General features: G+C 50.2%; 1 protein-coding gene across 4 annotated transcripts in view; it reads right to left on the bottom strand.

The window, feature by feature from the left end:
* Positions 1-11236, bottom strand: part of PSEN2 (presenilin 2) — a 26353-nt gene extending 15117 nt beyond the window's left edge. For 3 of the 4 annotated variants that reach the window (XR_003002424.1, XM_024738999.1, XM_024739015.1), the window contains exons 1-5: positions 11110-11236; positions 7155-7239; positions 6555-6590; positions 2462-2658; positions 19-233 (exon numbers count right to left, since the gene is read on the bottom strand). Coding sequence is in view for 3 of the 4 variants with exons in the window: in XM_024738999.1 (XP_024594767.1) it covers positions 19-233; positions 2462-2638 (392 nt within the window). In the remaining variant the exon portion in view is untranslated. The remainder of the gene's footprint in view (positions 1-18; positions 234-2461; positions 2659-6554; positions 6591-7154; positions 7240-11109) is intronic. The other variant, XM_024739008.1, reaches the window with a different exon arrangement.
* Between the last annotated feature and the right edge of the window lie 2118 nt (positions 11237-13354).

The raw sequence follows: 13354 nt of genomic DNA, 5'->3' as shown, positions 1-13354 counted from the left end.
GCCAATCCCCCAACTCACAGCTGTCCATTCTTCTCCGTGTAGAAGCGCACGGACTTGATGGTGGCCACCACCACGATCATGCACAGCGTGACAGGCACAAATAGCATGATCACATGCTTTGCCCCGTATTTGAGGGTCAGCTCCTCCTCCAGGCCTGGTGGCCGCCCGGGGACCCCGCTGCAGACGTAGCGGTCAGGGTCCTCCTCATGGTCCTCCTCGCTCTCCTGGCCTCTCTGTGGGAAACCACACTGTGAGGGCCACGGAATGCCCCCCCCAGAGGCCTTAGCGACGTGGTGCATGGGTGTTTTGGAACCGGAAACGAGAAGTTTGAATGTTGCTTTCCAGATGTAAGAACCAGTCTACGGGCTGTAGTTTAGACGTGGGAGTGGTGGAATTGCAGGACGTTTGAAAAGTTTATGAGGACAACGAGAGATTTAAGTTGGCGCTGACCACCACCGATTCAGGAAGGGAGGCCACTTTGCTGTGGAAGAGGACGGTCCACTTAGCTGTGGAAGAGGACGGTCTGCAGAATGGGTCTGGGGTGTCTAAAGATCTGTCCCTCCTTCAGTGTAGGGACTCAGGATGCCACTCAGTTCTGTTCATGTGGCCACACTGATTTGGCAGGCCAGGTGATAGGAGGAGGGCAGAAATTAAACTCTGTTGGTTGAAAAATCACAAACTAGAATGGTCAGCACACATGGGGACGTGGGGACTGTCTCTGATTGTGAATAAGACACTGGGAATTTGCAGAGGAAGAAATTACTTTGAACTTTTTGCACCCCACCCCGCCCCCCAAAGCAAGCATGCAAGATTTGCAGCTCCGAAGCGAAGAGGCTAACTGGGCATCAAGCATCTGGGAGCATCTGGGTTACGTATAAATGAGGAGGCAGTGAAGGAGGACAGGACGCCAGGCGCTGGCACACACTGATCTGCAAGAATTTGTTTTGGAATTGTGGCAATTCAGGATCATTAGCTGCTTTGTTAATTACATTAACAGCCAAGACAAAGCCAAATGAAACAAAAATCAAAAGTGGCTGTTCTTTGGTATCAGTTCTTTGCAGAGAGAATTCCATCTATATATTCATCTGAGAAAGAAAGGAACACTGTTAATGAACAGGAACTGAAATAGCTGAAATGCACAAAAACTCCAGGAGATAAAAGACAAAGCGACTAGCAAGAAACGGGCTAAGGAGTAGCTGTGCAGTGGTCTTGAGCTGGTGAGATCTCTCTCAGAGCCCAGAGGAGGATAGGAGAAGTAAGCTCAGGTTTCAGCAAAGGGAAATAAGGCTGGCTGGAAGAAAAAATTACTATAATGGGCAAAACGAAGAATGGAATTTAGGCAAATTCAGATGTTGTTTTACCCTGATGAGGAGGGAGGTGGCTTGGCTAGATGACTCTCCCAAGTATATCCTCCACTTCATACTGTTACAATCTCCTGCCCTGCAGGCTGCAGAGGTAAAATAACAGTGCAGCCCACCCCTCCTGCTACGGGCTGAATGTCTGTGTCCCACAAACTCACATGCTGAAGCCTAACTCCCAATGTGATGGTGTTAGAAGGTACGGCCTTTGGGAGATGATTAGGTCACAAGGAGGGAGCCCTCACAAATGGGATTCGTGCCTTATAAAAGGGGTCCGAGGGCTTCCCTGGTGGCGCAGCGGTTGAGAGTCCGCCTGCTGATGCAGGAGACGCGGGTTCGTGCCCTGGTCCGGGAAGATCCCACATGCCGCGGAGTGGCTGGGCCTGTGAGCCATGACCGCTGAGGCTGCGCGTCCGGAGCCTGTGCTCCGCAACGGGAGAGGCCACAACAGTGAGAGGCCCGCGTACCGCAAAAAAAAAAAGGGGCCCAAGAGAGCTCCCTCACCCCTTTTGCCAGGTGAGGACACAGAGAGAAGACAGCTGCCTATGAACCAGGAAGTGGGTCCTCACCAGACATCAGATCTGCTGGCACCTTGATCTTGACTTCCCAGGCCCCAGAACAGTGAGAAATAAATTTCTGTTGTTTATAAGCCACCCAGTCTATGATATTTTTGTGATAGCAGCCTTGAACTGAGACACATCCCCAGCTCAAAAGTCAAACATGAATCAGGTAACCTCTTGGTGACCATGTCTGGCCATCTACCAAAAAGGTTCCCTCTAGCAGTTTCCTCCTACCATCCTTTCGTCTCTGCACTTTCCTGGCATCCAAACTCACTCTCAGGTTCCTGTGGAAATAGTAACCTGCACTAGGAAGGCAAACCTAAGGGGCGGGGCCAGGATGGAGAGAATCACTCAGTACATCGCAGAGTTGATCTGTTTGACCTGTAATAGGCTGTGTCTGTGCAGAGTCTACTATCAAGCCTTCACAGACCTAGGATCCACCATGGTGGACCACCCGCCCTTTTGGCCAATTTTCACCTTTACTTTCCCCTCCCTCCCACATCAGGGAATGCCTGGTTTCTGTCCATTGGGAACCCTACGTACCTGTCCGGAAGCCTTGGACTGCTGGTGGGAACCTACCCACTGGGCGGCACCCTCTCCGTTCTCCAGGCCCTGCCTGCCTTCCTGGCAGGAGCGCGGCATGGGGCTCTCGGCTGACATCAGGGACGTCCGCTCGTCACACACTTCTTCCTCGCTGTCAGAGGCCATGAATGTGAGCATGACCCTACCTCCGAAAGTGCCTGGAAAAGGAGCACAGGGGACCTCATTCCACTCTCCTGCGAGGCAAAGGTAGCAGAGGGTGAGAGGCGGCTTTAAGACCTGCACAGCCCGCAATGACCACCCAAGACGCGCTTGTCAAAGGACTGCTATAAAGCAACAGTCCCCAGGAGCCACTACTGAGGCTGCAGCAACCTCGAGAGGGACTGGCTAGAGGAGATCCAGGCCACAGGGGGCAAAACCCCCAACTAGAAATGTCAGAGCCCCTCCAAACTGCCAGCACACTCACTCATTCAATCAACAAACATCTGTTCAGCACCTATCGTGCACCAACGACACTTCTGTCGTAAAAAATTAAAAACCAACCGTCCAACGTGACAAATTATATAATCCAGGTGTTCATCAAGAGGTACAGAAGCACAAAGAAGGGACTAAAACTCAGAGATCAGGAGTGTTTTCTGGAGAAGATAACGTCATCTGATGGAGACAGATTTTCACAGGGGGGAGGGAATGGCAGAGGGCATGAAGAATGTTCCAGCCTGAGCCCAGCACTGCCGGGGTTGGGGTGGTGATGCTGTGGAGGTGTGAAGGGTCTCTGGTGCCGAGTTCAGGAGGTGTGCTTCGTCCCCCGAGGACAGAGGTGACAGATCAGATCTCTGGTTAGAAATATCAGTCTGGCCACTGACTGAAAAAGGAGTAAAAAGAAGGAAAGGTGACCTCCCTGGAGACAATTGTGGGTGGTGAAGAGGGCCTAAGGTGGCAAGAGTGGATGGGAGTAAGGAGAGAGAACCCAGAAAGGGTAGGAGGTAGACAGACAGGACCAGATGTGTGGGACAAAATGGGACAGAGTCCAGGACTAGGGCCAGACAGGGAGTAGGATGGGAGAAGCGGAAGAACAAGGTTTCAGAGGAAACACTGTGAATTTGATCCAGGAATCTGCTGCATGTAAATGCGTTAAAAGGGTGAAGATGCCTGGGAGGCAGCTGAGTGCTGGGGCCTGAGGTGGAGATGAGAGTCACGAGTTTAGAAGTGACGGCCACGGGAGCAGTGAGCCGAGACCACGAGAGGCGAGCGTGTGTGTGAGTGTGTGTGTGAGTGTGTGTGCGTGCGTGCGCGCTGGGGAAGTACAGCTGAGCGTGGGACCCACAGGGAAGAACAAGGCTGTAGGGACCATACGGGAGGGAGCCTGTCCCCCGGGACTGCTGTGCCGCAGTGGTGCGGGCAGAGCAGCACCACCGGGAAGCCGGGGCAGCCCGGAGCCCTGCCAACATCCTGGGCAGGTCAGCTGGGCTAGCGGCTGGGCCAGATCCCCCGGCACCTGCCTCCTGGGACCCTGGGGCAGCCTCACGCCACTCGGCACAGTCAGGTCTGCTCTCAGCTCAAAGTTCATCTCCACGTCAGTTGCCCGCAAGAATTTATGATTTTCAAGTGGAGCAGGCAGGTTCCTTCTACTGAGTCAGCCAGCTCTGCTCATCTTGGCAGGGTCCGAGGCTGCTGCTGTTTGTGAAGACAGTGCCCCAGGCCGTGGCCTGGATTACTCCCAGCTGGACTTCTACTCCATCCCCAAGTACAGGCCCGCGGCAGAGCCTGACTCTGCTCACCTCACAGACTCGGGCCCTCACAAAAGGCTCCCCTGTGGCTCTCACGGGGATTTCAGAATGAACACGCTAAGCTCCCCAGGGTTCAGCAGAGATAAGACAAGTACAGGAGTGACAGCAGTAGTGACATCAGTAGGAAGTAAGGTACAGCAGCTGCCAGGAGGGGTGACGAGGACGCTGTGCTACTGCAGTTACGACTAAGGTGGGGACCAGGGAGGCAGTGGTGGGAGGTGGACCATCCCAGGGCGGGGCGTGGAGGCCTGACCGGGGAGGGGGAGCTGAAGCTAGCAGAGGGGGCCAGCCAGGGTTTTGGTGCTGAAGAGGGATGTGACCAGAGTGCGCTCTGTGGGAGCAGAGGGCCAGCTGAGCCCTCCTGCCTCTTCCCGGGAGGCCCCAGGACTAGTGTGGCCTAGGGCCCAGGAGGCGGATCTGCTTCTCAGCGCCCAGACCTGGGACCAGCAGAGTCTACCTCAGAGCCCAATTGGAGGGGACACGGCTTTGCAGCCCCACAGGCTGTGCGACCTCGGGAAGTTCCTAGCTTCCTTCATCTACAGTAACGGTAACGAAAGAAAACTACTTAATGGGGACCCAGGAGGGAAAACTTCAAAGCGCTCCTCCTCTGCAAGGCTGAGCCCTGCCAGATAAATCCCAAACAGACCCCTGCCTGGACCCAGGAGATGCCCTCGCTGCCCACTCTGGCAACGGTGAGTCTATTCTTACTCAAAAAGGGGTACCCGCACACAGAGCTGGCTGCATTTCTTCAAGCTAAACCGGGACATTCCAACTGGAGCAGTGCAGTGGTTCTTTCCATACTTTATTCTGTAGCACGTCAGATTTGTTTGGGGTGCGAATTAATAATTTAGTTACGATCTCACTCCTTCTATTCTTCCCACACCTCTGGAGGGCCTGTGATTTGTCTTTACCACGACTGGAGGAGCAGATCAGGAGTCCCTGCATCTAAACGGCAGGGCTGCACTCCCAGGGCAGAGGGCAAGCTCATCCTTCAGAACCACAACAGCTGCAGCATCCTGGCTGCCTCTTCCCCTACTGGGGAAATGGACAAACAAGGAGTGAAGGTGCTCCTTGGAAGGAGACAGGGAGCTACGGGGCAGGTGGGGACAGAAAAGCACGGGACCTGGATCAAGTAAAGTCCTTCCAATTTCCATTTCTTCAGCCAGTCACCAAATCCCAGGAATGCACTTCTGACTCCCAAAGTCTGTGAAGGACGCGCCCAGGGAGAGTGAGCTTAAAAAAGGACTGTATCCCTTCCATGCAGCATCACATTGCACAGAGGCGGGAAGTCAGAAAACTACAAAACACGCTTTTCCATCCACCACATGTAATTCATGGCCTCCTTGCGAGAAAACAAATGCTCCCTGAGAAGATTCCTTCCCTCCTTGCGCTCTGCCCAGGACTCCCAGAAAACCAGGGCACAGAGGGGCTGCAGCAGGGAAGGGCTGGACTTGGCTGTGGCTCTAATCGCAGCCCTCTGGGCCTGGTGGTCATGAGCAGAGGTGGAGGTGCCTCTCGGAGTTCCTAGCACCTGAGGGCATGGCTTAGGACTTTCAGAAAGCTGTAAGATGCTTGAGATGCTGCTTCTCAAAGTGGTCCAGGCCACCTGAGGGGTGGTGAGAGAACAGCTGCTGAGCACTCACTATGCACTAAACACAACAGTCAGGTACGAGGTACTGCTATCCTTCTCCATTTCACAGATGAGGGAACAAGAGTTAAAAAGTGATAGGTTCAAAGTCATCCTTGGACCTAGGTGGTCAAGTTCTGGGCTCTTAAATGCTACGCTAGGGTGCTTATTTAAAATGCAGATCCTAAGTTCCATCCTGGCCAAAGGTCCAGGGATTTGCATTTTGAGATGGTCCCTGGGCAATTCTTAGGCTGGTGTTAGACCTTCCCTGGAGCTGCTGCCGAGTAATCAGATGCCCCAGCCAGGGCCCAAACTTGGTACTGGAAGTGTCCAGTTACAGTTCACCTCCCTGTCTCAGGGGCAGGGCACCTCGCTCACCTAGCCTGGCACACCTACTGCTCTGTACAACTTGCTTGCTGAATGGGGGCGTGAAAGAACGAACAGTCCTTCCTCCTGAATACCCTGTGCCTGGTCAGAGAGCCACTGGGGAGGCAGATGAGCAGGTGCTTTTCAGACTAGGAGAGCCACAGGGGGAGAAGAGAGTGGTCTGGCTGAAAAAGTCCCCAAGCAATGCCCACCTCGAAGGAGGGTGTGGTAAAACTGGGGCTCAAGCGTCGCTGGTACCAAATGGACCAGGCTTTCTGAAGGCAGTAAAAATCGAGGGCTTTAAAAACATTCATACCTTTTGATCCTGAAATGCTACTTCTTGGAATTTGTCCTAAGAAAATAATAAAAGATTTACATAAAAACATGGTTGTTGCAGTCATTTATAATTTTTTTTTAAAAAGTGAAAATGACCAAGATGCCTGACTCTGTATGATAATATATCCATTTGATGGGCTCTAACATATGACTACTAAAAATCTCACTTCAAAGAATATTTACTAAAAAAAAAATATTTACTAACATATGAAAACAAGATGTTAAATTTAATAGATATAAAACTTGACATACATAATTATCTGAATTGTCTTAGAAAATGCGTGTATATGAAGGATTGGCAAGAAATATTACAAAACATTAATGGTGGTTATCTTTGGATAGTGAGATTGTGGGTGATACTTTATATTTTTCTGCATTTCTCAAAGCTTCTATAATAAACATGGATTGTGCCTGGCGTTTTTTGTAAAGCTATTAAGTTTTTAAAGGGAAATAACAAGTATCAACATTTAGACAGATTTTCTTCCACCCCGCCTTCTCCCACATCCTCTCTCCCTGGACTGGGGGGAACAGATGGACTCAGGAAGCCTCTTTTACACCTTCTCCTAACCCCTCTTATTACCTGGTTCCTGAAGGAGAACAGAGCAGCTGGGATGTACTCCTTTTGCTTCTAAGTTGGAACTGAAGACTGATGGTACTCTGCAATCCTTGGAGGGAAAAATCACCACTCAAATGCATGCAGATAAACAACCTTCTTGCTAGATGTTTCTCCACATCAGAGCACCAGTGACGCCAAGAACTCCTGCCGGGAGGCTGACTCACAGGCAGGTGCTGGTGGGACTGGGTGACTCTCCTACTGCTGATGTCAAATCCTATCAACCACATAGCAACCGGCTCTCCGTTCTCTCTGACGGAGCAGCGGGAAAATGCAGAGAAGCTAATGGGAGGAACAGGTGCCTAAGACTGCATTCTGGAAACCCTTCCCAGAACAAAGCACTGTGGCTCAAAGCTCCGTGTGTTAGGATGTAAAATCAAACATCCAAAGAAGCCACTGCTCACTCCCATTAATCAGCTGAATGGGATCCAAATGCTGAATGAGCCAAACCAAGGGAGTGTGACCCAGAGAATTTCCCCAACCTTGCTGTGTCAGCGGTTCCTGCAATTATTATAGAAACCCTGGTGACCCAATTTCCTCAACCTGATTTTCATTTCAGAGAAATGCAAAGGTTTTGACCTTCAAGTTTAAGGCCAATGGACCTAAATAGGAAATCGATCTTTAAATGCCATAGTAAACACTAGTGCCTCATGCAAAAAGATGGAAATTTCGTCTCCAAAAGAAAATTGGGAGTCACTGCACTTAAGACAAACTGGTGGTCAGCAGAGAAAGGCTTGGATCCGGGTACTTGTTTTTGCAGGCCTAACTGAACAGTGCCCCTCACTTCCTTTCATCATTGAAGGATAGTTGACTTCCAATATTACAGTAGTTTCAGGTGTACAACATAGTGACTTGATAGTTTTATAGATATTCCATATAACGTTATTGTAAAATACTGGCTATATTCCCTGTGCTGTACATTACATTCTTGTATCATTTATTTTATACATAGTTGTTTGCACCCCTTAATCCCCTTCCCCTATCTTGCCCCTCCCCGTTTCCTTCTCCTCACTAGTAACCACAGTTTATTCTGTTGGTCTGTTTCTGTTTTGTCACATTTGTTCATTTTATTTTTCAGTGCTGCCTCAAAGAGGGTGGCATTGGTTTTAAATGGGCCTCTGTCTATGGTCACACAGTTACTTCACAGAACTCCCATGACCCCTGGGGTGTTCCCCGCCTTTCCTCATACTAAGGAAGAATTTCCTGAGCTGAGGAAATTCCCACAGCTTGCCTGCCTGTCTCCCCCGACCGTGTACTGGCCCTGGCTGACCTTCATCCATCTGTCCATCCACCCTGCCCATACTCTGATGCACATCACTTGCCAGATGGTTCTCCCCAGCACAGGAAGGTGGCCTTGGCCGGAGCCAGGGCCTGAGTCCCACAGGGAGGCCCTGAAGTCCCACTCCGCCCTCCCAAGTCACAGGCCCCAGGCGACCCTATGGGGCCTCCTAAAACCTTGACCCAGGCTCTAGAGTTACCTCTGTCTGCCCTTTCCTACTCAGAAGTTCCCAGGAAACATTTTCTCTCATTTCCTGAAGGAGCCTGGAAGAGGGGCGGTTTGGAAGCGGCAGAGGGAAGCTGGGAAGGTGGCCACCGTTGAGTAGGGCCCAGAAAAAATTGTGGGGTTTTGTTTGTTTGTTTTAATGAGAAGCAGTAAGCCAGTGGGCAAAAGCTGAGCCTTAGAAACGGACAGAGTTCAAATCAGCTAGCTGACTGATGTGAACCACACACTGGGACAAGTGGCCCGCACACTCGGGCCACTTCACATGGCCCCTGTCCTCTTCTGTAAAAAGCAGGATAGGCACACTTTGCAAGATTACTGTAAAAACTAGAGATAATGTGTAAAGTGTCTGGCACAGAGCTCAATAAACGGTAGTTATAATGAAGATGAAATAAAGGCAGGGACTCAGTGAGAAGGGATAACAGAAGCCTGTTGATGGCCCTCTTGGAAAGCTACGATCTGCTAAACCACCAGACACACGAGTTGAGCACCAAGGTCACGCCTCATCCAGGCCCCGGGTGTTTCCACTTTAGCCCCAGTCCAGGGCACTCCGGCAATGTGAACATTTTGTCAAACAAAAGGGCAAGTCCGTAGACTGATGTCAGAGCTGGCAAGGACCTTATAGCCCATCCGGTCAGCACCCCATTTCCCATTTAGGGAAACTGAAGCCCAGAGGGACAAAAGGACAAAAGGTTAAGGCCCATGACCAGAAGCCACAGTTACAGCTCAGGTCTCCAAATTACCAACAAGGAGCTCTTCCCTGCTGCTGTAAAGTACTTGTGAGGGTCACATACTCAGTGGCCCAGGACCATAGTCACGCAGGTAGCCTACAAAACACAGACGAGGTCAGGATATGTCTCAGCAGATACGGTACAGCAGAACTTGAGCACCCTTTAATTTTTCTTCCCACTGCTCCAGAAGACTTTATTTTAGCAAAGACAAATCAGCAACCCATTCTCCCAGGCAATGAAGAAACTGGACAGAAATGATCTCCCTCCCTCACACCTGGTCCTCCCTGAGGATCAATTTGAAATTACTTTTCCCCAGACTGTAATAACACAGCAGCCTCACCACCTCCAGGTCAAGAAACCAACACTGATTACACAGGGCTTGAAGCCCATGTCAGATCCGGCCAGCTCAAGGTGCGGAGAACCTCTCAGGCCCTGGCCAGGGGCAGTGTGGAGGGTGTGCCAGCCTCAGGGCCCTTGTATTCCACCCCCAGCCCCACCCCCAGCTGCTGCAGTCCAGGAACAGGTGGAAATACTGGCAGAAACATTTGTTATCTTGCCAGTCCCCAACTAAACAGTGTCTAAAAGTCAAATCAACAGCTGAAAAACAGCCAAACATGTCTCCAATAAAACATAATGTGACCTACACACACTGCTTTGGTTTCTTTATAAAAAATTTTTGTTTTTGTTTTTGTTTTTTGCTTTGCCAGGTAGTTGCTAATGGAGACCACAGAGCAATGTCCTGGGCGGTAGTGCAGTGACATGGGTAGGGCATGAGTGTGGGAAGCCTCCTGTGCAAAAACTCAAAAGATGAAGAAGACACAGCCAGCTGGGTTCAAATCCTGGTGCTCACAGCCATGGAAGCCACACAACAGGACAAGCTGCTTGTCTCCCTGAACCTCAGTTTCCCCTTCTGTAAAAGGGTTAAAAATAAGAACTGCTTCAGTGTGATCGATGCTCTTAAGGCAACTGTGACAACCACTGTACAAAATGGCTTTTTATTGTATATGACAAACCTAAGTTATGTTATTGTCATTATTACCATCGGTGACTTAGAGAGAGGCCAAGGTAGGCGGGAGCCTCTCATTTGGCAAAGCCTGGGGGTGCAGCGGGGCTGTGAGTAGCCACAGGGGAGCTGGGGGGGAGGGGCAACGGGCCCCCAGGCGCATCTGAGCGGCAGCCCCTGGCCACGCTCTTCTTGGTCCTCCTCTTCTTCAAATAGACAGGCTCAGGGCATTCACCTCCCATGCATGCACATGTCAGACTCTAGACTTGGTGCACGGATACTTCAACACCAAACGATACAGAATTTTTCCTAAAAACCTGACACAACAACCATCCCGCTCCACAGCAACATTCCACCAAGACCCCCACCTCCAGCCACTGCCCTGAATGCTCCCTCGCACACCCAGGGCACAAACCTGGATGGCCTGCCTGACGGGTGGCTGAAGCTGCAGCTCTGAGCTGGAGACAGGACCCGAGGCCCTTTCACCAGCCGGGCTCAGACAACACCGCTGCCAACACATTTCCTTGTCCCACACAGCCACATTCACACAGAGGGGAACCTGAGGCTCACACACCGGAAGCAGCTTATACGAAGCCTTTTAACTACTGCCAAAGGTCTTGGCTGAAGTCCTTGGAGACTCAGGTGTCTACAGAATGGGGTCTATGTAGAAGTCAGGGGCATCCATACCGGAAGCCGGGGTCTGTACCGATCAGTTACTCTCAGGACAGGCTGGCAACCCAAGCTGTCAATTTTGGGTCAAGTTGGCTCTGCAACTGTTCTGGATGGGATGGATGCCTCTCAGGTTCTCCGTCTGTAAATGAGGATGCAGGTACTGCACCAATCCATAGTTCGTACCGTAAAAAGGGAATACTCATTAAGGCACAGGCGGGGGCATTTCACCCAACTGTCAAAGGGCTGAGGTCTAGTCCCAGGGCTGGACAACAGAACTAGAGTCCAGGACAACGGGTTCTAAGCTTGGCTCTCATATAGCCGATCTGCGTGACCTTGAACAAAGTCACTTTAGCTCTGTGGGCTGAGTTTCTTCATTGATAAAATTTTCTTCAGCTTCAAAAGCTAGATTCTGCAAGTCTCCTCGCAGCTGTAAATGCCTGATAAAACGGCCAAATACCAATGATAACGAAACTGGAGTCTCCAAGCCCGGACCTGAGGTCCTGTTCCTCACGTACCCGGGAAGACCTCCGCCTCCCCTCCTGCCCCCGCCAAGCACTGCCCGGGCCGGGTGCCACAGGCCGGCAGGACTGGGCGCCCATTAGGTGCCAGCCAGGAGGGAGGAACACAATGCCGCGTCCGCACGCCTTCGAGACCCACGTGCACTGCTCCTTTAAATGCCCCGGCCCTGTAACAGCCCGCACCGCGTCCACCCCGGCGAGGGCTCCAGCGGCCGGGTGGACCGGGCCCTGCTGAAGGCCCGAGGCCTGGGGCCCCTCCCCGCGCTCCTTCCACTCTGCCGCAGGGACCCCGGAATGGACCTGACGTTGGACTGAGCACTGACCTTAGAGTGAGTGGAGGCTGGGCCTGTAATGTAAGAAGGCCTTGGCGGCAGCACCATAGGACGGTAGCGCATTTGCTTCGTGGACGGTCTCCTGTCTTGTAGTTTTAGGTCCCCGCATTCCAACCCCCCCACCCCACCCCCGGTATTTACTCACAATAAGGGAGCTCTAGTGGCCTGGGGTGAGCTAACATCTTGAGAGTTTTCCTGGTCTGTGTTCTAGACCTTCAAAACTACCAGATAAAATTGAACAGGGATGAAATTGCTACCCGTGACCTGAGAATTGACCTGGAACGTTGTTTCCAGGATTTGGAGTCCAAGGGGTGAGTTGTCAATAATCTGATATTTCTGAGTGGCTTCATATTTTTAAAAGGTGAAATTCACACAACATAAAATTAACCATTTTAAAGTGTGCAGTTCAATGGCCTTTAGTACATTCACGGTATGGTGCAATCCCAGCCACCTCTATCTAATTCTGAAACATTTCCATCACTCCAAAACAAAACCTCCTACCCATTTAAACGTTTCTTCACATCTCCTTCTCCCCTCAGTCCCTGGCAACCTATTTACCTATTTTGGATATTTCATATAAATGGAATTTTAACAATATGTGACCTTTTGTAGCTGGCTTCTTTCACTTAGCATAAATGTTTTCAAGGTTCATCCACATTGTGGCGTGTATCAGCACTTCATTCCTTTTTATGGCTGAATAATATTCCTTGCATGTATAAACCACAATTTGTTTATCTGTTCATCCACTGATGGGCCTTTGTGCTGTTTCCACCTTTTGGCTATTGTCAGTAGCACTGCTGTAGACATGCGTGTACATATATTTGTCTGAATACCTGTTTTCAGTTCTTTGGGGTACATACCTAGGAGTTGAATTGCTAGATCATATGGAAATTCTATTTTTAACTATTTGAGGAACCATCAAACTGTTTTTCACGAGCCTGAATCATTTACACTCCTACCAACAATGAACAGAGGGTTCCAATTTCTCCACATTCTCCATCACTTGTTATTTAACATTAAATTTTAAAATTATTATTTATTGCCTTCCTAATGGGTATGAAGGTTTTGGTTTGGATCTCCCTGTTAACTAGTGATGTTGAGTGTCTTTCCTGTGCTTGTTGACCATTTGTATATCTTCAGCGAAATGTCTACTCAAGTCCTTTGCCCATTTCTAATTGGGTTATCTTTTTGTTATTTTAAGTGGTTCTTTATATATTCTGGACATCAGACCCAATCAGATACGTGACTTGCAAATATTTTCTCCCATTTTGTAGGTTGTCTTCTCACTTTCTGATAATATCCTTTAGTGCATACGTGGCTTTAATTTTGATGAAGTCCAGTTTATCAAGTTTTTCTTTTATTGCTTGTGCATTTGGTGTCATAGTCAAGAATCTATTGTCAAATCCAAAG

This window comes from Neophocaena asiaeorientalis, unplaced genomic scaffold (assembly GCF_003031525.2).
Source record: "Neophocaena asiaeorientalis asiaeorientalis breed wild unplaced genomic scaffold, Neophocaena_asiaeorientalis_V1.1 scaffold347, whole genome shotgun sequence".
Lineage (NCBI taxonomy): Eukaryota > Metazoa > Chordata > Mammalia > Artiodactyla > Phocoenidae > Neophocaena > Neophocaena asiaeorientalis.
Note: the sequence above shows the minus strand (reverse complement) of the source record. Positions and strands in the feature narration are given on the sequence as shown.